Source organism: Rhinopithecus bieti, unplaced genomic scaffold (genome assembly GCF_001698545.2).
Source record: "Rhinopithecus bieti isolate Rb0 unplaced genomic scaffold, ASM169854v2 scaffold_13674, whole genome shotgun sequence".
In the NCBI taxonomy this organism is placed as follows: domain Eukaryota; kingdom Metazoa; phylum Chordata; class Mammalia; order Primates; family Cercopithecidae; genus Rhinopithecus; species Rhinopithecus bieti.
Genome location: NW_016807649.1, coordinates 362,421 through 383,483, shown reverse-complemented (window position 1 = coordinate 383,483; position 21,063 = coordinate 362,421). Strand labels below are relative to the sequence as shown.

Sequence of the window (21,063 nt, the reverse complement as noted above, 5' to 3'; positions counted from 1 at the left end):
CGTTTATTTTTGTTATTTTTATTTTAAGTGATGAAATGTTCTTATGTGAACGGGAAAGATACAATTCATGTTTTGATTTTCAATTAGTATGTTTCTTCAGGGCTTTTTTCAGAGTTTATTTAAATAGTGGGTAGAAGAAGTTAAAGGTGTGATCACAGTTGGTTCAGGAATGGTGTCTCTAGGGGGCAGTTGATAGGGAATTTTTTTTTTTTGTGGTTGAAAGTGAAATAGTATTTCATTACTGGGATTAGAAGTAATCATAATGGGCAGAGAAAACTGAAAATGACTAATATCCTTTACTCAGTCTTCTAGAGTTAAACAGGTTTTGAACTTCCCTAAGTTACGAATTGATGCTTTTAAAATAAAAGCTTAGTCACTTTCAGTCTTGGTGTTTCTGAGATCAGGACCTACAGCAGCCATTATTGAGGGTAGACAGGTTATTAAATTTAATCACTTTGGGTAAGAGTAGAACTTAGGTGACAGTCTTTTTGTTCATCTAGCATTTATTTCCTCAGTTTGCCTCTCCCAAGGTCAGTTTGCCCCTGTACAGATGGTGTGTATATCATCTCATGGGCAGAATTCCTACTTAACCATTCCCTTGGGCCTTGCCGTCCTCCATGTTTGCTTTCAACTCCTGAAGAGTAAGGTCTCTGGCCTAAAATCCCTTGGGGCAGCCAGGTTGACTTCCCTTAAAGCACCACACACAGACTGTAGCAGTTACGGAGAAGAAAATGGCTTGTAGTACTGTTTTCTGAAGGCAGCAGTATGTATGACAGATACTTGTAGCTATCCAATACAGATGTTTCATAAAATTCCATCTGTAAGGCAGGAAATGGTGATTCATTATGAATAAGAATTTGCTGATTACTAGCAAATATTCCAGCTTTCTTTTGGGTATGCTAATAGTTAAAACTTCTACCTTTTTTCCTTCATTGCTAATTTAGTTTATTAGTAGAGGATGTCTAGCCTTTTTGTTTGTAATAAATACCTTCCATTTCTTTTTTTTTTTTTTTTTTTTTGAGATGGAGTCTCACTCTGTTGCCCAGGCTGGAGTGCAGTGGCACAGTCTCAGCTCACTGCAACCTCCGCCTCCCAGGTTCAAGCGATTCTACTGCCTCAGCCTCCCAAGTAGCTGGGATTACAGGCACACGCTGCCACACTGGGCTAATTTTTTGTATTTTAGTAGAGACGGAGTTTCACCGTGTTGGCCCAGGCTGGTCTCAAACTCCTGAGCTCAGGCAATCCGCCCTCCTTAGCCTCCCAAAGTGCTGGGATTACAGGTGTGAGCCACTGTGCCTGGCCCCCCATTTCATTTTTAAAATCAATAAACATAGGAATAATATGAAGCCATGTTAAACTGCTAATAAACTGCTAATCTAGATGATAAATATAAGCGATCACATTTCATGAGTATAGCCTTTTAATTGAGTTCAAATTATCTTGATTTGTGGGAGAGGTATCTGAAATAAACTGATTGCTAATGAGTTTTGTTCTGTAGAGGAACATTGTACTGAGGCTCTATTATGTTTTCAGCTGCAGTGGATAACTGACATTTCAACTGTTAAATGAGGAACTACTTATTGCAGGTTTAATTTGTGAAGTTTGTCAATTGATTCCCTCATAAATAGCTTCCTATTTGTTCACTAAGCCATATACTAAGAGCAGTGTGCTTATCTTTTTGGTAAGAGTTACTGCCTGAACATTTCATCTTCTGGAAAATGAATCTGTTGAAATAAGGGGTCTACTCTTGAGCTGTTTTTTATTGCACTATCTGAGGGATAACTGAGAATTGTCATTTTATTTTATTTTATTGAGACAGAGTTTTGCTCGTTGCCTAGGCTGGAGTGCAGTGGCACGATCTCGGCTCACCGCAACCTCTGCCTCCTGGGTTCAAGCGATTCTCCTGCCTCAGCCTCCTGAGTAGCTGGGGTTACAGGCATGCGCCACCACACCCAGCTAATGTTGTATTTTTAGTAGAGATAGGTTTTCTCCATGTTGATCAGGCTGGTCTCAAACTCCCGAACTCGGCCTCCCAAAGTGCTGGGATTACAAGCATGAGCCACCGTGCCTGGCCACAGAATTGTCATTTTATTTTGTGGAGAGATTTTGTTTATTCATTTTTTGTGATATGTTAACTAGTTTATCAGAATCTTGTTTACCAATTACTTGAGTATCTGATAATAAGGACCATATGGCTATTGCAGCCTTTTTTTTTTTTTTTTTTTTTTTGAGACAGAGTCTCGCTCTGTCGCCCAGGCTGAAGCGCAGTGGCATGATCTTGGCTCACTACAAACCCCGCCTTGCGGGTTTACACTATTTTCCTGCCTCAGCCTCCTGAGTAGCTGGGACCACAGGCGCCCACTACCACGCCCGGCTAATTTTTTTGTATTTTTGGTAGAGACAGGGTTTCACCATGTTAGCCAGGATGATCTTGATCTCCTGACCTTGTGATCCGCCTGCCTTGGCGTCCCAGAGTGCTGGGATTACAGGCGTGAGCCACCGTGCCCGGCTATTGCAGCTTTTTATAAGTGACATAATAGCAGAGTAATCTTTACTAATTTTTCATATTAATTTAGGTCATTAGTATAATGACAGTATAATACTTTATTTCTTATGTGGTAAAACACATTAATCATGAATATGTTTTCTAGCTTAGTTTTAAAAATTGTATGCCATATAACTTAAGTAAGCGATAGTATTTATCTCATTGTGTCTGCAAAAACCACATCCTTTAGTATTGAACTGATAAGGTTTTTTGCTCTCAGAAAGTTACCTTGTTCAGTGCTAGCCTTTAATAGTGTTTGAAGTTTAAAAGTGGCATTTCTGTTTGACTCAGGAAGGAAATATATAGGAATTATTGTAATGAAAATAGAATTTCGGGTGGTAGTAGATTATTTCTGACTTGAATTGGAGAATCTCAGAAGACTTCCTAGTGGAAGTGGAGCACATTTTAGCTGGGCTTGGAGGATTTAATAGCCTTTTGATAGGCAGGATGTTTCTGTGCTCATCCTTCCGTCTGCAAAGACATGACTGGAAGATTCAAAGGTATATGGCATATTTTGGTGATTTAGAGTTTGGAATGTAGGCCACCAAGGCTGGTGGGAAAAGAGTCTGGAAAGAAAATATAACAGACGTAAAGCTTTTGATGGCTTATTAAGGAGGTGAAGCTTTTTTGTCAACATTGAGGAGCCTGAACATTTAGAACTTGGTACTGGATGTGTGACTGAGACATGGAGGTGCTGAAGGATTGTAATGTGGCCTTCTGGCTTGGAGAATGAAGTGCTAAGTGGACAGCAGTGCTGCTGACCAACAGGTGTGGAGTATAGAAGATCAGGTTTTGGGGGTGGAACTGTGTTGTGTGGTGGGCAGAGATGATTCAAGTTTTGGACAATATTGCGAGTGACTTGCTGTTTTATTTTGTGATACTGAGTATTCTGGAAATCTAGGTTAGAGTTGGAGTTGAGCTTTGCTTGTGTGGGATCCCTTACTCTCTCCTCTGGTGCTTTCTTGTATTGTTCTTGTTGTTACTGGTTGTTATCTTCATCTGCCTGCTGAACTCTATACCTTGAATTGTGTTTCAGGAGTACTTAAGTCATGTGGTTGTGGAAAAAGAATGTTGATAGGATCTTCAGTTGTCTTGAAGTGTGTTGGGACAGACTACCAAAGAGTTTGTGACAAGTCACAAACTTGGATTTGACCCAGAGAGAAGTTTTCTTGTTCCAAGAGAATATGTATTGCTTGATCTCTCAGCCTTTTTCCTTTTATCTTCTTATGAGTTATTTTTCTTTTATTGTGGTCACTTGGTGCAAGGTTAAGTTCTGAATGTGATACATTGTCTTCTTTGAGAAGTATTTGAGAATTCTCACAATTTTCTTGTGACATATCACACTGACTTTGTTCTAGCACATTTATTTCATTCAGAAAATTTATTAGGTGAGACTTTGGGGCATTATTCCTATAAAAAATTTCTTACAGATTAATGCCACACAGGAAAAAAATTTTTGGGGGGAAGACTAGTCCTCTGTATAATTCTGGCATTTTTGTAACTTTCCAGCTTTGGCAGTATTACTTACCAGAAGTAAATTATTCTTCATGTGCTTCCCTAAGGGAGGAGTTTGGCTAACAAAACTCATGTCAGCATGGTACAAGCACGTTCACAAATATTTGGTCTAGTTTTCTCATTTCAGTAGTATTAGCATTTAAATATTGTCAAGATTTAAGAATTTTACTGTGAGTGTTATGAGCCAAAATATGATACAGAGTCCACATATTTGTGTTTGTGTGTGTGTGTGTGTGTCTGTGTGTGTGTGTTTTAAACAAGGGTTGCTGACTTCAGAATAATTTGTTCTCAAGTCTTTTTCTGATTATTGCTGGCATAGTTGTATATGTAATACTTGCAGGGAAAAAAAGCATTTCAAAAATCAATTTGGAAAGGAAGTTTGTGAGATTGAAGACAGTTTTAGTATGCCTGTTATGCTGTGCATGAAGTTTGGATTTAGGTTCTCGCAGTAGTTGCTGAGTGACCTGTGGGAATGGCTGTGGCAACATGTTATGTGTTCTAGTGGATTACCTAGGGGAGCGTTATATTAGGTGACATGTGATCTCTTCTTACAGGGAAGTTACAGAGTTCCCTGTAAAACTTTAACATTTTTTTTTTTTTGAGACAGAGTTTTGCTCTTGTCCAGGCTAGAGTACAGTGGTGCGATCTTGGCTCACTGCAACCTCTGCCTCCTGGGTTCAAGCAATTCTCCTGCATCAGTTTCCTGAGTAGCTGGGATTACAGGCGCCCACCACCACGACCAGCTAATTTTTTGTATTTTTTTTTTTTTTTTTTTTAGCAGAGACAGGGTTTCACCATGTTGGCCAGACTGGTCTTGAACTCCTGACCTCAGGTGATCCACCCACCTCTGCCTCCCAAAGTGCTGGGATTATAGGCATGAGCCACTGTGCCTAGCAGAACTTTAACATTTCTTTAAAAATATGTACAATTGAATGGGGTATCAGTTGAGGGTAGAGGAAGACATGAAGAAAAGGCTTATGTAGAGACCTAGAGTAAATATTGTTGCCTTTTATTCAGTTAACCTTATCTTTCTTTTAGTCCAAGTGGTAAGAAGTTCAGAAGCAAGCCTCAGTTGGCAAGGTACCTGGGAAATACTGTTGATCTCAGCAGTTTTGACTTCAGAACTGGAAAGATGATGCCTAGTAAATTACAGAAGAACAAACAGAGACTGCGAAACGATCCTCTCAATCAAAATAAGGTTGGTTAATTTACTTATCGCATGTATATGCTACTTTGAAAGCTGTTCAAAAAGTATCTCACATCATAGTCACTGGAATTTTGGTTGTCCAAATGTCCCATGCATGTCCCTGTACCCTGCCCACCCTGTCCCAGAAAGAAAGAGCATAAGTAAATTGTGCACAGTAGAAAATAGCATTTCAGTATCTCTCTAGGTCAGTGACCATCACACTTTCTGACCCACTGGGGCTGTTTACAAAAGGTTTCTTTAGTGTTAATTGTCTGCTTTTTTTCTTTTTCCCTCAAAATCGTTCCTGTTGTCCAAAAAGTGGCAACATTTTAATGTGGCAGGTATCTTTATCTCATAGTTTATAATTACGTATTGATTTTCAGGTTCAGGTTTTGAGAAAGGGCGGTGTTTTTTTTTTTTTTTTGACCTTTGATGATGTTGAAGATAATGAGTTTTTGGAATAATATTCTAATACTATGTTTGGATATTTTTCCGTTAGCCCTTAGCTTTATCGAGCTGTTTGGTTGATAGTTTATTGTATAGCAATTGAAGCAAGTCTCATTTGAATTATAATACAGTTTGAACATTCCAAATCTGAAAATATCTGAAATCTGAAACTCTTCTGGAGCATTAGATGAGTATAGTTTAAGCCTGTACAATTTTATTTATTTATTTATTTATTTATTTAAATACTATTTTTAATATGAGACGAAGAGTCTCACTCTGACAACACCCGGAGCTGGGAGCAGTGGCCCGGATCTCAGCTTTCACTGCAAGCTCCGCTTCCCGGTTTTACGGCCATTCTCACTGGCCTCAGCCTGCCCCCAGTACTGGGAACTCACCAGGCGCCCGCCACCTCGGTCAGCCCCGGCTAGTTTTTTTTGTATTTTTTTTAGTAAGACGGGTTTTTCACGCTGTGTTAGCCAGGATGGTCTCGATCTCCTGACCTCCATGTGGATCCGCCCCGTCCTCGGCCTCCCAAAGTGCTGGGATTACAGGCCCCTTGAGCCCAACCGCGCCCGCGCCAGCCTGTACTAATTTAATTGTGTTAAAGGATCCAGTATCTTTACAAAGAAAGCTGCTTTTCCCTGAGGACAACTAAACCTATGTGACTATTTTTTCTTAGTTTTTCTTCCTCTAAACTTCAGGGATCTGTGTGTATGTGTATTGCTACCACCATTGTCTTCACACTGACAGTGAAAATAGTGGAGGGAGAAGTAGGGGCTCTCTTTCTTAAGATGTGACTGATGTGTGGGACTAATGGGACTCATGTAATCCCGTAAGTCCCAGTGAGCTCATTTTAGGAACCCATTGGCAGTGTAGTGGAGTAAGAAGGGCTTTGGACCCAGGAAGGCATGGCTTGGTGAACTGGCTCTGCTACTTATTAGCTGATGCAGTCATGAGAAACTTTCTTAGACTCCAAGGGCCTTCGGTTTCTCGTTTGTAAAATTAAAGAAAGAAAAGTTTCCCTTCGCATTGTTGTGAGGAGTAAATGGGAATTTTTTAGAACATCTAGCAAAGTGAATTTGACCCACGTTAATTCCTTTGCTTTCCACACTGCTCTTTCCCTAAGCCACCCCCTTTCCTGAGCACCAAGCCACCTCGGTGAACAGTGTTGCCTGGTGGCCAGCGTTGGAAACTTTCTGACCCAAGCTCTCTTCCCTCTTGTCATTTTACATTTTCTGAGGGGCATGGGGTCTCTGCTTCATACCTGTCTTCATTCAGAATTCAGCTTAAATTTGTGCAGTTTACAGTAATATAATTTCTAATAATTGATACAGAGATCAAAATGCATTGTTTCTTCATAGCATAATACCTTGCATTGGTTTTCATAGGGACATTGGCAGGTCCTTTGTTTAGAGAGGCAGAGTAGAAGAGAAGGCTAAATTGCCTCTGTATTGCTTAACTATGGGGTGGATTTGAGTTGGTCGTTATGAAGATGTTAAGAAAGGTAAGAATAGCAGTAGAGGGGGAGCCCAAGTTAGCAAAAGTTAGTATCTTGTGTGTGTATAAATCACTGTGATTTCAGCTTCAGGAAACCTTTATTCTGGGGTTACTTTGCTGCTTAAATGTACAGAGGAAAATTCAGGTTTATGTTTCTAAAATTGCCATCTTAAAACACAGTGCTGGGTACCTATAAAAGGGGCTTCAGTATTTATGAAATGAAGAGTACTTTCAGATTACTGTACTGTACCAGAACCACAGTTTAGTTACGTTAAGTGTAATGTGCAGATTTATTTTTCTGACACGTTTCATCAAAAACCAAACACTAATTCATCTCTTCAGTTTGTGTGCACCTTTCTGCTCTAGCTGCGCTGGAACGCTCATCGTCCTGCACCATGGCATGCGCTTTCAAGACTCTGCTTGCTCATGCGCTGTTTGCTCTGCTTGGAATGTGCTTACCCCTTTCCCCTTCATCTGGCGAACTCCTACTCATCCAAGACCCAGCTCCATTGTCTCCATCTCTGGGAAGCCTGCCCTGCATACTCCAGGCAGAACCAATCCTTTCCTCCATAATGCTTCCCTGGTGCTTTGCCATTGTATTTGTGACTTGTTTGTCTGCTTCAGCTAGACTGTGAGCTCCATGAGGGCAAGGACCATGCCTGTTTTTGTTTTTGTCTATGTAGCCAAAGCCTAGCACACGGTAGGTACTTAATAAATATTGCTTTATGTTTATTTGATTTACCGTCCACCTCATTTCAGAAGTGTATAGTGGTAATTAATGTTTACTAAATAAATAAATATACATTATTTTGGAAATGCCTTTCATTTTCATTGTTTTCTGAAGCTTTCTGCCTGAATTTTGGAGGCATGGTCTTTTGCATGTGATTTTATTTAGATGGTCAGAAAGTGGAGCTTTGCATTTTAAAAAATAAGTTCTCTTTGAAAGTAACACCAACAACATATTAAGTAGCTCTATAAAGCAGAAAGTGTATTTGTGGCTAGTTAAGTAATAACTGTACTATGTCTTTATTATGATAGTACAGTGTAAAGCTAAGAGCTTTAAAGTAATTAATAGAAATCTGAGGTAAGAGTGGTTGTAAATCTGGCTTCAGTACATTGTTGTCTTTGTTTTGTTTTGTTTTGAGACAGAGTCTCGCTCTGTTGCCCAGGCTGGAGTGCAATGGCATGATTTCTGCTCACTGCAACCTCTGCCTCCCAAGTTCAAGCGATTCTTCCTCAGCCTCCCGAGTAGCTGGGATTACAGGCACCAACCACCACGCCCGGCTAATTTTTGTATTTTTAGTAGAGATGGGGTTTTGTAATATTGGCCAGGCTGGTCTCGAACTCCTGACCTCAGGTGATCTGCCCATCTCGGCCTCCCAAAGTGCTGGGATTACAGGCGTGAGACACCATGCCCAGCATGTTCTGTTTTTTAAACTCTTATCTTGAAAGAATTAGAGCTTTAATTGACAAAATAAACTTTGAAACAGGCCAAATTATAATTTAAGTAATGATAAGCTATGATTTTAACATATTCCACATCAGAGGTGAATTACTGGTGATGAATAATATCTTTAGGCGTGATTGGAAAGATGTCTTTTTTTTTTTTGAGACGGAGTCTCGCTCTGTCGCTCAGGCTGAAGTGCAGTGGCACCCTCTTGTTCACTGTAAGCTCTGCCTCCCAGGTTCACACCATTCTCCTGCCTCAGCCTTCCGAGTAGCTGGGACTACAGGTGCCCGCCACCACTCCCGGCTAATTTTTTGTATTTTTAGTAGAGACAGGGTTTCACCGTGTTAACCAGGATGGTCTCCATTCCTGACCTCATGATCCACCTGCCTCGGCCTGCCAAAGTGCTGGGATTACAGGTGTGAGCCACCATGCCCGGCCAGAAAGATATCTTTTTACGAACTCTGCAGAGTGGTTTTTAATTCTTTCAGGATGGGAGAGTAGGGTGAAGGGGGCATTGTTTGTAGTCTCTACTACTATTTTTGCAGTACCTATTTCAGATATCTCAAACTCAATCTTAACCTTACCCTGAAAATCGATTCCATTCTTGATTACATTACCTTACTGATTTTCTTGACTGCCATAATTATTTCCAACCACCACCTCCATCTCTTCAACTGACATTGCTGAAATATCATGAAGGTTACTGAAGATATTCCATTAGGTTAATGGAAAAAGACTAGAGAAAGATTTGGAAGTCATCGGCACAGTTTATATTTGAAGTCATGAGCAGGTTTCTCAGATCTTAAAGGGAAAAGTTACAGAGCAGCATATCCAGGGGAACATTCTGTGATGACGGGACTCTTTTCAGCCACAGGTGACTGCTGAGTGCTTGACATGTGGCTAGTCTGACTGAATAACTCAATTTTTAGTTTTACTTTAAAATTAAATAGCCAGATGTACCTGGTCACTGTCAAACAGCATGGCTCCAGAGCTTTGCCTCTCAGTATGCAAACAGAAACCAAACCTTTGCTTCAAAAGCTAAATATTGTTTAGGCATTTATGTTTGGTTTTTCAAAGAGGAGATGTTGCAGGGTTTCATAGATGTGACTGTCAACATTTTTAGCAGGGAACTGGGAGGAGAGGCAAGATGATACTAAAATTTAATTGGAGACACTCTAGGATTGGATAAAGAAGAATACAGAGATTCTAAGTGCAAGATATGTTTAGAGAACTTCAAGTAGCTTGGTTTGTCACTGGAAGTTTATTTTAGTGTTTTAGATGTATAAACATACTGAATTTGTGTTTCTACGTCTTAACATCAAATGTTTTATAAATTAAATCTACAAAACTAATAAAATTCAAGTTCCCTAACATTAATTTAATGTGACATATGACATATTTTATAAATTGCTTACAATATGAATATGGTATGGAACAAATTATTTTTTTAGTTTTGCTTGACAGTACTACAAGTATCTTGGAAAGGCTCAGTTCTTTCATCACATTTCTCTATTCACCCAAATTGGATACATTTGAAAATAAAGAACATCATATTCTCTTGAGTGGAATCAGTTGTGTGTTAAGTCTGCTATTGTTTATTTCTTATGAATGATCTTGGTTTAAGGTGGTAGTATGTTATTGTGAGTATAAACACACACTTGGATAGGTATATGGCTGTATGCTAGGTTCTCAGTCACATGATCTAGAATGTACTTGTTTTAATTATCCTCAACAATAATAAAAAATTTTGTGGAGAGCTCATCTATCTTGGTGGCAATTTCTGTGTAGTTTGAGAAACTTAGTGGTGATGATAAGAATCAGATTTGGGTATATAGAATGGGGCGCAGTATGGAGACTGGATTTGGGAAGGGATGAAACTAGAAGTAGGGAGAATAGTTGGGCTGTTGTAGTCTAGAAAAATAAAGATGGCCTGAATTAATCCTGTGGCAGGAAGTATGGAAAGGTGAGACTCGAGAAATTAGATAGAAGTACCTGATGGTTACAGAAAGAGAATTGATGCCTGCAACAATTCTGGCTTTGGTCACTTGGGGCAGGGAGTCAGGGGATAGGGGAATGAGGGCAAGTTTTGGGGGTGGAGTGGGGAAGATCGAGTTAAAATAGTTTTGTTTCTTGGACTTCCAAAATGATCTTGGAGACCCCCAGGAATTCTCAGATCACACTTTGAAAACTCCTTTGACAGTGTTTTTGCCATTGATAATGCCCAAAATAAGGACAAACGAAGTGTATCTTGTCACTCTGTAGGCCCATGGATTAAATGAATAAATGAATCTTGTGGAGAGTAAGAGGACCTTCCAGAAAAGAAATAGGAGAATCAAGAGAATGTAGTGTTACAACAGCCTGGAAAACAAGACTTTTGTTAGAGATTAGGGAGGATAAAGACTTGTCTAGCCATTGGATTTCTAAATTATGAAGCAACTGGTGACTTTACCAGTTTCAATGGATAGAAAGGATAAGTCCTATTTAGAATTCCAGAAAGTTTCTGGGAAATGAGAGACTAGAAACACAATGTGCTTGTTCTTTCAGATGTTTTAAAATTTTATTATTTGGTTAAGTGATTTGGGCACATAGTGAAAAGGATACTCAGTGAAAAATGTCTCCCTCTCTCCTGTCTCTCAGTCCCAGTCCTCTTCTTTAGAGGAAACTTGTTAATGAGGCTTTTTGTATGTCTGTCTAGAGCTTATATGCTCTACACATACATGCATTTTACCCTTTCCACAAAATGGTTGGACTACTGTTAAGAAACTTGAATGAGAAGTGGAAGAGAGAAGACAATATTCAGAAGAGAATGCATGATCAGAGAATGTTATGGTTATTTTTCCTTTAAAGGTTTAAAGAGGTCAGCTTGGAAGGAACCAATAGGCAGAGAGGTTTCTAATCTGGGTGACCATGCCTCAGAAAGACCTCCAGGAACCTTTGAATTGTGTGCAATTTTTGTGTGTGTACGTTTTATTGTTGAGACAGGGTCTCACTTTCTTGCCCAGGGGGAAGTGCAGTGGTGCGATCACAGCTCACTCAGCCTTGACCTCCTGGGTTCAGGTGATCCTCCTATCTCAGCCTCCTGAGTAGCTGGGACTACAGGTGCAGGCCACTACTCCTGGCTGACGTTTTGTATTTTTTGTGGTGACAGGATTTCACCATATTGCATAGGCTGGTCTCAAACTCCTGACCTCAAGCGATCCACCTGCCTTGGCTTCCAAAGTGCTATGATTACAGGCGTGAGCCACAGTATCCAGCCTTGTGTACATTTCTCTCCAAGAGAGAGTTTATTTTCCTCAAATTCTCAATGGAATCTGTAACTGAAAACCACTTTTTTAAAAGCAGGAGAAGGAGCTTGGCAGAAGATGTGAGGGAGCAGGTGAAGAGCCAGGTCACTTGCTGCAGCTCAGAATAGGCATTTGCTTGACTATGGATTTTGCAGTTACTGAAGTAATGCCGTACTGGACTGACTGACTTCTGCCTGAGGTACTTCATGGCCAGTTCACTACAATCAGAGCCCTGTGATAGGACCCTTCTGATGACCAGCTCCTGGTAGGGCCTATAGTGTGGTAAGAACTGCCTCTTGGCTTCTACCTTCCTAGGATTCCTCCATCCAAACTGAAAATAAAGACTTCATTTATTCCACAGCATTCCTGACCTATGGAGAAAGTAAAATTGTTGCCAAAGATACTGATACCCTGTTTGTCAGTTATTAAAGTCTTGCTCAACGGAGTTTTTTCTGGTCTCTGTAGATAAAGTTGGGGACAGGGAAGGGGAATGAATAGGTCGTAGGTGATGAGTCTAGCGTTTCTAGGCCCTAAAGTCCCTCCAAGGGATAAGTGCGGGCCACTGTTGAATATAGGTTTCTACTAATTGGATGCTGAAATCAGAAGTGGAAGTGAGGAGCAAGTAGCTGTTGTAGGATGCTGCTGCTACTGCTGCTGCTGATGATGATAATGATGATGCTCTAGACATGTGCCCGTGGAGATAGAAGTGGACAGATTCTAAATCTCTTTTGAAAATAGAATTGACTGGTTTTGCTGATGAGTTGTGTGTAGAGCATAACAGAAAAAGACTACTTAAGGGTGAGTTCTTGGTTTTTAGATTAAGTGAGTAGACAGAGGTGCCACTTACTGAGGTCACTTTAGGGAAATAATTTATGTGAATAAATAAAATCAATTTTAAATATTCAACATTTGAGGTTCTGTACAAAAACCAGAAGGAGACGCTTTCCCCGTAGAGGGAGTAGCCAGTGTCAATTCTCTAAGGAAGGATGCACTCATCATGTGAAGACAAAAAGGCCAGGTTTGCTGGAGCTTAGTGAGTGGAGGAGTATTACTAGGTGACATTAAAGTAGGCAAGCCTGGTAATAGGGCTGTGCCAGCCAGCATAAGGAATAGTATAGAATGCTGTCTGAGGGTTTTATATAGGGAGAAATATGACTGCTTTGACTATGTGTGGAAAACATAGAGATACAGAAGTGAAAGTTGGAGGCCAGTTAGGAAGCTGTTGTATTTGTCCAGGTGGGGATGATGGTGACTTGGACAGTACTGGTTTAATGAATGAATAAAGGAAGAAAGGGTAAGATGTAGCAAAAGACAGTAGAACTAATTCATGTTCTCTTGTTCAAAGAGCTAATTTTTCTCATATACAGAAATATTTTTAATATTTAATGTAAGTTATTTAATATTTAATAATGTAAGTTAATACATAAAGGATATTTAGCTGATATTCTTTAGCTAATGAAGATAATCAGATTATTAGCTATTAATAATAGTACTGGTCCATCCTTTTGGCTAATTTGAGTCATGTAGATATTGATTGGATAGAGATTGCTAGGAAGCAAAGAGTGAACAGAAGAATGTTACCCATGTTAGCAAATGGGCTTGCTGATGAGAATGATTTGTTCAGTATGATACTAGCTTTATTATAAACTTGTGCTTCAAATGTGTCTGAGTGTGATAGAACTTTTTGAGAGGCTATAGTGATAATCATGAAGGTAGATTTGGAGACAGAGTTGTCCATGATATGGCTTTAACAAGCTTTGTTTAGTATGCCCAGGTGTTAACAGAACTTTTGTAGGTTCTGAAGAGTTAAGCTAACTTGTAGGCTCCAGGTTGGCAATAGAATTACGCCCTACAGAAAACCATTTGTGTCACTATTTCCATCATTCTCCCAAGGATGTGTACATAGCTAATGCCAACTGAGAAGTAAAGGAGATGATTAATTCCATATAATAACTATCTGAGTTTGAGTAGGACTGTTCTAGGATATCTGGTTGAAACTGGCATTTTTGGTGATGTCTGTTAATGACCTTACATTAACTAAAGCTCCAGTAAGTTATTTTTCAAGCAAAACTCTTCAAAACTTGTTTCATTGATGAATTGTAATCATTCTTCTGTGAACAGGTGTAGTCCTTTTTAATGAGCTCAAAGTGTAGTCCATCCATCCTATTAATATTTTAATATGCCATTGATCTCCTTTAAAAAAATCTTGTTCCCCACACAGGATATTAGACTAAGTGGATTTTCTGCATAAACATCATGGGTACCAGATAATTTTTTCTTTACTTTTTGTAAAAACCTATGAAGTTGCATAAATTAGTGAATATACTAGAAACCACTAAATTGTACATTTTAAAATGATGAGTTTTATGGTATGTGAATTATATTAAAAACTTATGAAGAATTGTAAGGCACTTCCCATTGTTGGCATTTGATTTTGTGGAAAGACATTAACTATGGACTACTGTATATATTCTCGAGCAAATCGCCAATTACTTTTTGAGAATAGCCGTAATTTGACCTAAAGGTATCACTCAGGCACACCTTTGTTTGAACCAGGGGATACCTTTATTTCTGGGAAAACTTTAACAGGTTAAATTTCTAAATTTTAATAGCATGTTAAATAACCTGTTTGGGTTAAAGAAATAACTGCTATTTATTTAGAATTTGTACCAACATGACTATATTATAAGCTATAAACTTGTTTTACTAAGGGCTGAATTTCTTTCTTTTTTTAAATGACTATATATAGATGGTCCAGTCAGTGCCTGGCACATAGTAGGCACTCAATATTTGTTCAATGATCAACTCAATGAAAGCTGCATTTGTAGCAGCAGCAGCATAATATGCATTATCTCATTTGATTTTTATAAGAATCTTATGCAGTAGCTATTATTATTCTCATTTACAGATGAGGAAACTGACCTTAGAGATACAGTCTCTGCTTCTCAAATTGGAGTATCTTTTGGGGGAGTGTGTGGTGTATGCAAAAACCACAGAATTAAAATGACACTTGAATAATACTTGGAAGTGTCAGTTTTTTTTGAACGTTTTGGGTAGGTAGAGCAACATTTTTACCGTAAACATGGCTAATGTTTAAAGTAAAGTGCAAAATTTGTGTTAATTTTAAAGATAAAATGAGCTAGACTTGGACCCTAGAATATGTACAATTTGAACTGTCATAAAGCTTTGTTTCAAAGTCATACTGGAAAAAAGTGGTGTTTACAGTATTGTATAGTGTAAGTCCCTGGTGTTCAAACTATGCTGTGTGGAGGCTTTACATGATATTCATAGACATCGATGGCTTTAAAGGAATCCATTTTGATATCTTTAAATTCCATATACACTCTTTCCTTCAATTGATCTGAGAATGTAACCTGTGATAGAAGTACACATTATTTTTTTCTGTAATTCTCCTTTATAGTCAACCTCCCATTTTACAGAACAGCATACTTCTCACTTATATGCAATATTACCATGGTACAAAATGTTTGATATCATAAAGGGACAGTATGAGATACTGGATTGAGAACACGAATGACTCAGGAACAGTCAGTTCTTTCCACAAGCACAATTATTTGCTTTCAGAAAAATTTAGAGGACTTTATGTAGATGTTGACTGATTTTTTTTAATTTTTTTGATGGTTCACTGTTACATTCTATCATATAACTCAAAAAGAGTTCAGAGAATTTGAATGACTTGGAATAAAATTCATTCTATCTACTCATTTATGTGAACAACATTTCTCAGTGCTACATTTATGAAAAAGGGAGACTAGGAATAGAATTGATGCTATAGCTTGTCCCATTCTAGCAATTAGTAATACACACTTGAGAATATAAAATTCTTTAAAAAATTATTTTCATTAAGCTACATATATATATACACACCCACAAAATAAATTTTATATATATAATTATGTACTAAAATTGTAATACTTTATTTTGGTCATATATATACTAATAATTGTAATAAACCGGAAGAAATTTGTTGTTTTATCACTAAGCTTTATGGTCACAGAAAGTGAAATAATTTCATGATATATAAATGATCAGTGAAAGATTATCAAGTTTAAAATAGGAAATAACTTTGGAAATGGAATTATTCAAAGAGCAAAGGGAATGAAAATTTATAACCATTGAAGAGTTTGTTCATATATAACTAGGTAATGGTGGGTACATTTAGATTCTGTTACATGTAACAGCATTTAAATTACTTCTGGTAAGTGCATCCTTTGCAACTGATTACATTAAAATATGAAATATTCTTCCTGACTTTAAAATGCAGGTGGGGTATATGTATATTTTCAAATTTCTCATAAGGGGTAGAAATACAAAATTAATTGACAACCACTGGCTTATGATACATGTTCTTCATTTGCCTCTTTATTCTCTTGTATCCTTAATCACGTGAGATCACTGGAAGGTTATACAATAATTAGGCCCTAGGTGCCAATAATTTTGTCTTATGTTCTTGGTTTTTATGGAAAGTCACTAAAAAAGAAAAAACATTTGAAATCTGCTTAATATTTGTTGTGAAGTTTATTGCCTTTATCGATTTTCTTCTAGATTTAATACCTGGACATTTTTTGTTTTCCTCATTACTTGGTATGCGTCCTCCTTTCTGACCATGATATCTGTGTAATTGAATGTTTCTCTCTCTGCCCAGGCCCCTTGAAAATTCAGATCCACATTTGATGTTCAGCTGTAGTATCACTACTGATCTTTTCAAACGGATATCTGTTTTTTCCTTGTCCTTGATTTTCTGTTTTAAAGATTAATTTTGTGTATTTTGTCCTTTGGGAATGTACAAATGATATATCTCAGATACTTATTGGAAAGAGGAAGTAAAATTTTAAAATAAAGATTTATTTTATGTTCCTCCCTGCAACTAGGGGGATAAAATAGATCCTCAAGAACAATACTTTCAGCCTAATATACACATTATAAAATTTATTACATTTTGATTTGAGGACTAGTCTGTACATAGATTTTCAAAAGTTGGAAACTTAGTTCTGATATTAGAATGTGTTTGCCAGTTTAATTTTGTAACAAAGAATTTCTGCTTCACTTTGTCTTATATTGAAGTTATAAGAAGATTGCGTATACATAAAAGCTTTAATCTTGTCCCATAAAAAAGTGTCTGGCTTTTAACTCCAAAGTTGATGGTAGATTGGTCCTTTAGATTCTAAACTAAACTGTAGAAAAACTCAGACACACAACTGGGCATAAATTAATAGTGACTCAGGGCAGTCCTCAGGATAGAGGTAATAGAATTGACGGTTTCTGGGAAAACTAGTTAGTCCAGCTTTACAGATTACTCAGCTTCATGTGATACTGTTTTAGAAAACTAAATTAAAGACATTCTTTCTCTTGTCAGAGCTTCTAGGCCAGTTAAAAGGAGAAAAAATCCTAAAAACCAAAATAAGATTGAGTGAAGAATAATGCAGCATATTTTGAATAATGTCTCATTCTGTACCAGTGGGGGAATGAACTGTCTCATTAGACAATGGAAGTTAGTTGTGTATCTTAAGTATTTTAGCCAGGCTTTTCTTTTAATTTTTTTTATTGCACAGAAACATAAGTGAATGGAAAAACGTCCATCTTAACAGTGTAGCATCAATAGCATCAATAGTTTGACATATTCCATGCTTCCTTTCAGTCTTCATGGATTCAGGATTCATAGTTTAAAACAGTTTAGAGTAGTTCCTGCTGCCTCCAGTCATCCTTGGTAACAATGAGAATCTCAGAGGTTTGAATATGTTTACTCATGCAGACAGTTGCAAATACTTCTGTGTGTCTACTAAGTAGACACGTGATGCCACCTTTGTTCTAATACCAGCAGAGTATATCATTCTTTATTAAGAACAAAGTCCAGGCACAGTGGCTTGCATCTGTAATCCCAGCATTTTGGGAGGCTGAGGCAAGCAGATCACGAGGTCAAGAGATCGAGACCATGCTGGCCAACATGGTAAAACCCTGTCTCTACTAAAAATACAAAAATTAGCTGGGTGTGGTGGTGTGTGCCTGTAGTCCCAGCTACTCAGAAGGCTGAGGCAGGAGAATCGCTTGAACCCAGGAGATGGAGGTTGCAGTGAACCAAGATCACGCCACCGCACTCCAGCCTGGTGACAGAGCGAGACTCCGTCTCAAAAACAAAAACATTAAAAGCCAAACAAGGTATCATTTAGTGATACATACTGATTATACCTAATTAGTGACAAGAAGTGCCCTCTAAGCATTTATGTGTGAAGCTGCTTAAGGACTGAATATTGCCTGTTGTCATTAATAGGTTGGATGACTTTAGGGCCTCCAAATAGTCTAGATGTCATAAATCAGAGGTGTTCAAACTTTCTTTGCATCACAGAATGACCAGGAGAGCATTTAAAATGCATACTCCTGAGCCTCACACTTTGTAGAGTTGGCAACCTAAGTGGTTACTTTGCAGCTTGTCAGCCAAATTTGTACATTTTATATATTTTTTGACAATCCATAAAGTTAAAGCTAAATACCTTAGAAATAATACTGTTAGAGTCATGTAAGATGAGTATATCTTTTAAAGGTAAGTGGAGACACTGGGGGAAAAATGAGATAAAGTAATGACAGGATTGCCCAATATAAACAAAGAGGAGGGCTGTGTTGTGTGGGGAGGTGTAGAAGTGAGGACACATTTAATAGTGGATCTAAAGGATACTGTAATTGTAATAGTTGTCAGATTATTGTGAGGCTTATCTTTCTAGGCATGCTGATGTTCTTCAAGTAGAGGTCACAAACTCAGTGCCTACAGGGCCCAGACAGGTAATGCAAATATGAGTTGTTGAGGAATGTTGCAACAGGAGACCCTGAGGCCACTACTGGACAGCCATTTCTAACCAGTCACAGCCTATTGTTGCCAAATCAAGTCCGGTATTTCTAGATCTTTCAGTTTTTAAGAGAAGCTAGAATTCTGGATTTTATATGAAAACTCTAGATTTTTAGGTGCTGACTTAATTTATTAAAGGCACTAAAAAATGAACACTCATCTCTGGGTTGGACTTGATCCACCTGTGATCAAGTTGCAATCTTTGTTGTAGAGCTGTGCTTCTCCAGGTGTGGTCCCCGGCATAGCAGCATCAATAACACCTGAGAGCTTAATAGAAATACATATTCTAGGCCCTATCTCAGACCTGCCGAAAGCCCAGTGCCAGGGGTGAGACTCAGTCATCCGTGTTTTAACAAGCCCTCTGGGTGATTCTGATGCATGCTCAGGTTTGAGAACCCCTGTTTTGGAGCATGGAAGTTGACATTACAGTTTCTATGTGGGGTAGTGGTAAAGTTCATCAAATATCCTGTAAATATCAAAAATATATCAGATGTATTTTGTTTTCAGGTACACGTAACTTCATCTTTTTTGCCAGAATCTCAGAAAACAGTAATTGTGTTTTTTCCCTTTTCTTTCTTGTTAAGAATATTGCAAATTAACTTAATAGCAATTCTGGTCACATTTTGACCTCATTGGAACACATCTTAGATTTTATTGATTGATTGATTAAAACTAGGTAAATAAGTTATGTGGCTTTACGAAGCTTCAGTGTTAAGTCTCCTTTAAAAGTATTAAATATAATATTCAGTAAGTCCTCACTTAATGTTGTTGATAGGTTCTCGGAAACTGACTTTTAGCCATATGATGTGTAATGAAACGTTTACTCTAGGCTAATTGATATAAACAAAAATTAAGTTCCTGTGGCATATTTCTGGTCACAAAACATCCCAAACTTCTGAATAAAGACCAAAACACTTCTAATGATAAACATTGAAATTAATGTGAGCTCTCCACACATTTAAGAAAGATTAATATAAACAAGATTATTATTCACCCATTGATTCCAGTTCAGGGTCGTGGGTGGCCAGAGCCTCTCCCAGCAACTCGGGGTCCCTGGTACCCTACCCTGGACAGGACCCCTTCCCATCACAGGTTGCACTCACGCTCCCTCAGCCTGGGACCATATGGATGCACCACTGAACCTAAAGCGCACTCATCTTTGGGATGTGGGAGGAAACAGGAGTACACAGAGAAAACTCAAACAGACCTGGGGAGAACATGCCAGCGTCACACAGATGGGCTTAGGCTGGGAATGGATTATTTTTTTCTCATCATTGTTATAACAAAATGACATTGAACAAAACGACATTATTCAAAGACCTACTGTATATTAAAAATAAGGAACATCACATTTTTCTAAATTGAGTTCTGTTTGCTGGAATTAGAACTACCATTTCTACTTACCTATTTTTATATAAAAGGTTAATTTATGTGGTTTTATGTAAGTCTGGCCTCCTAATTGCTGATCAGGTTGTTTATATTTGAATGCCCAAGTATGCCAATATTTCCCTCCATTCTCAGAATGTAGAAATGGTTGCTATCCTGATTGTTATCCTTAAAGTTCTTGGCCAGGTGTGGTGGCTCACACCTGTAATCCCAGCACTTTGGGAGGCTGAGGACTGCAGATTGCTTGAGTCCAGGAGTTTGAGATCATCCTGGCAATGTAGGGAGACCCCATCTCTACAAAAAAAATACAAAAACTTAGCCTGGTGTGCGGTGGCACGTGCCTATAGTCCCATCTACTTGGGAGGCTGAGGTGGGAGGATTGCTTGAGCCCAGGAGGTCGAGGCTGCCGTGAGCCACGATCATGCCACTGGGCTCCAGTCTGGGCAACAGAGTGAGACCCTGTCCCTAAACAAACAAACAAAAGCCCAAGTTCTTTTTTTTTTTTTTTTTTTTTTTTTTTTTTTTTGTATAAACCAACCTTAAACATATTTGTTCATTTAAAGTCACTAGTACCTTGCTAATCAGATACGAAATTTAGGGAGAGAATTTTCTTACACTTAAAATACACAAAAGCTGGCCAGGCGCGGTGGCTCATGCTTGTAATCCCAGCGCTTTGGGAGGCTGAGGCGGGCGGATCACGAGGTCAGGAGATAGAGACCATCTGGCTGATACGGTGAAACCCCGTCTCTACTAAAAATACAAAAAATTAGCTGGGCTGGTGGCGGGCGCCTGTAGTTCCAGCCACTGGGGAGGCTGAGGCAGGAGAATGGCGTAAGTAAACCCGGGAGGCGGAGCTTGCAGTGGGCCGCACTCCAGCATGGGCGACAGACCGAG

The 21,063-nt window shown here is 38.6% G+C and overlaps 1 protein-coding gene across 1 annotated transcript in view; it reads left to right on the top strand.

The window, feature by feature from the left end:
* The window catches only part of MBD2 (methyl-CpG binding domain protein 2), a 69,428-nt gene that overhangs the window by 14,855 nt on the left and 33,510 nt on the right, over positions 1-21,063 (top strand). Inside the window, exon 3 of the mRNA XM_017882981.1 lies at positions 5,099-5,258. Coding sequence (XP_017738470.1) covers positions 5,099-5,258 — 160 coding nt within the window. The remainder of the gene's footprint in view (positions 1-5,098; positions 5,259-21,063) is intronic.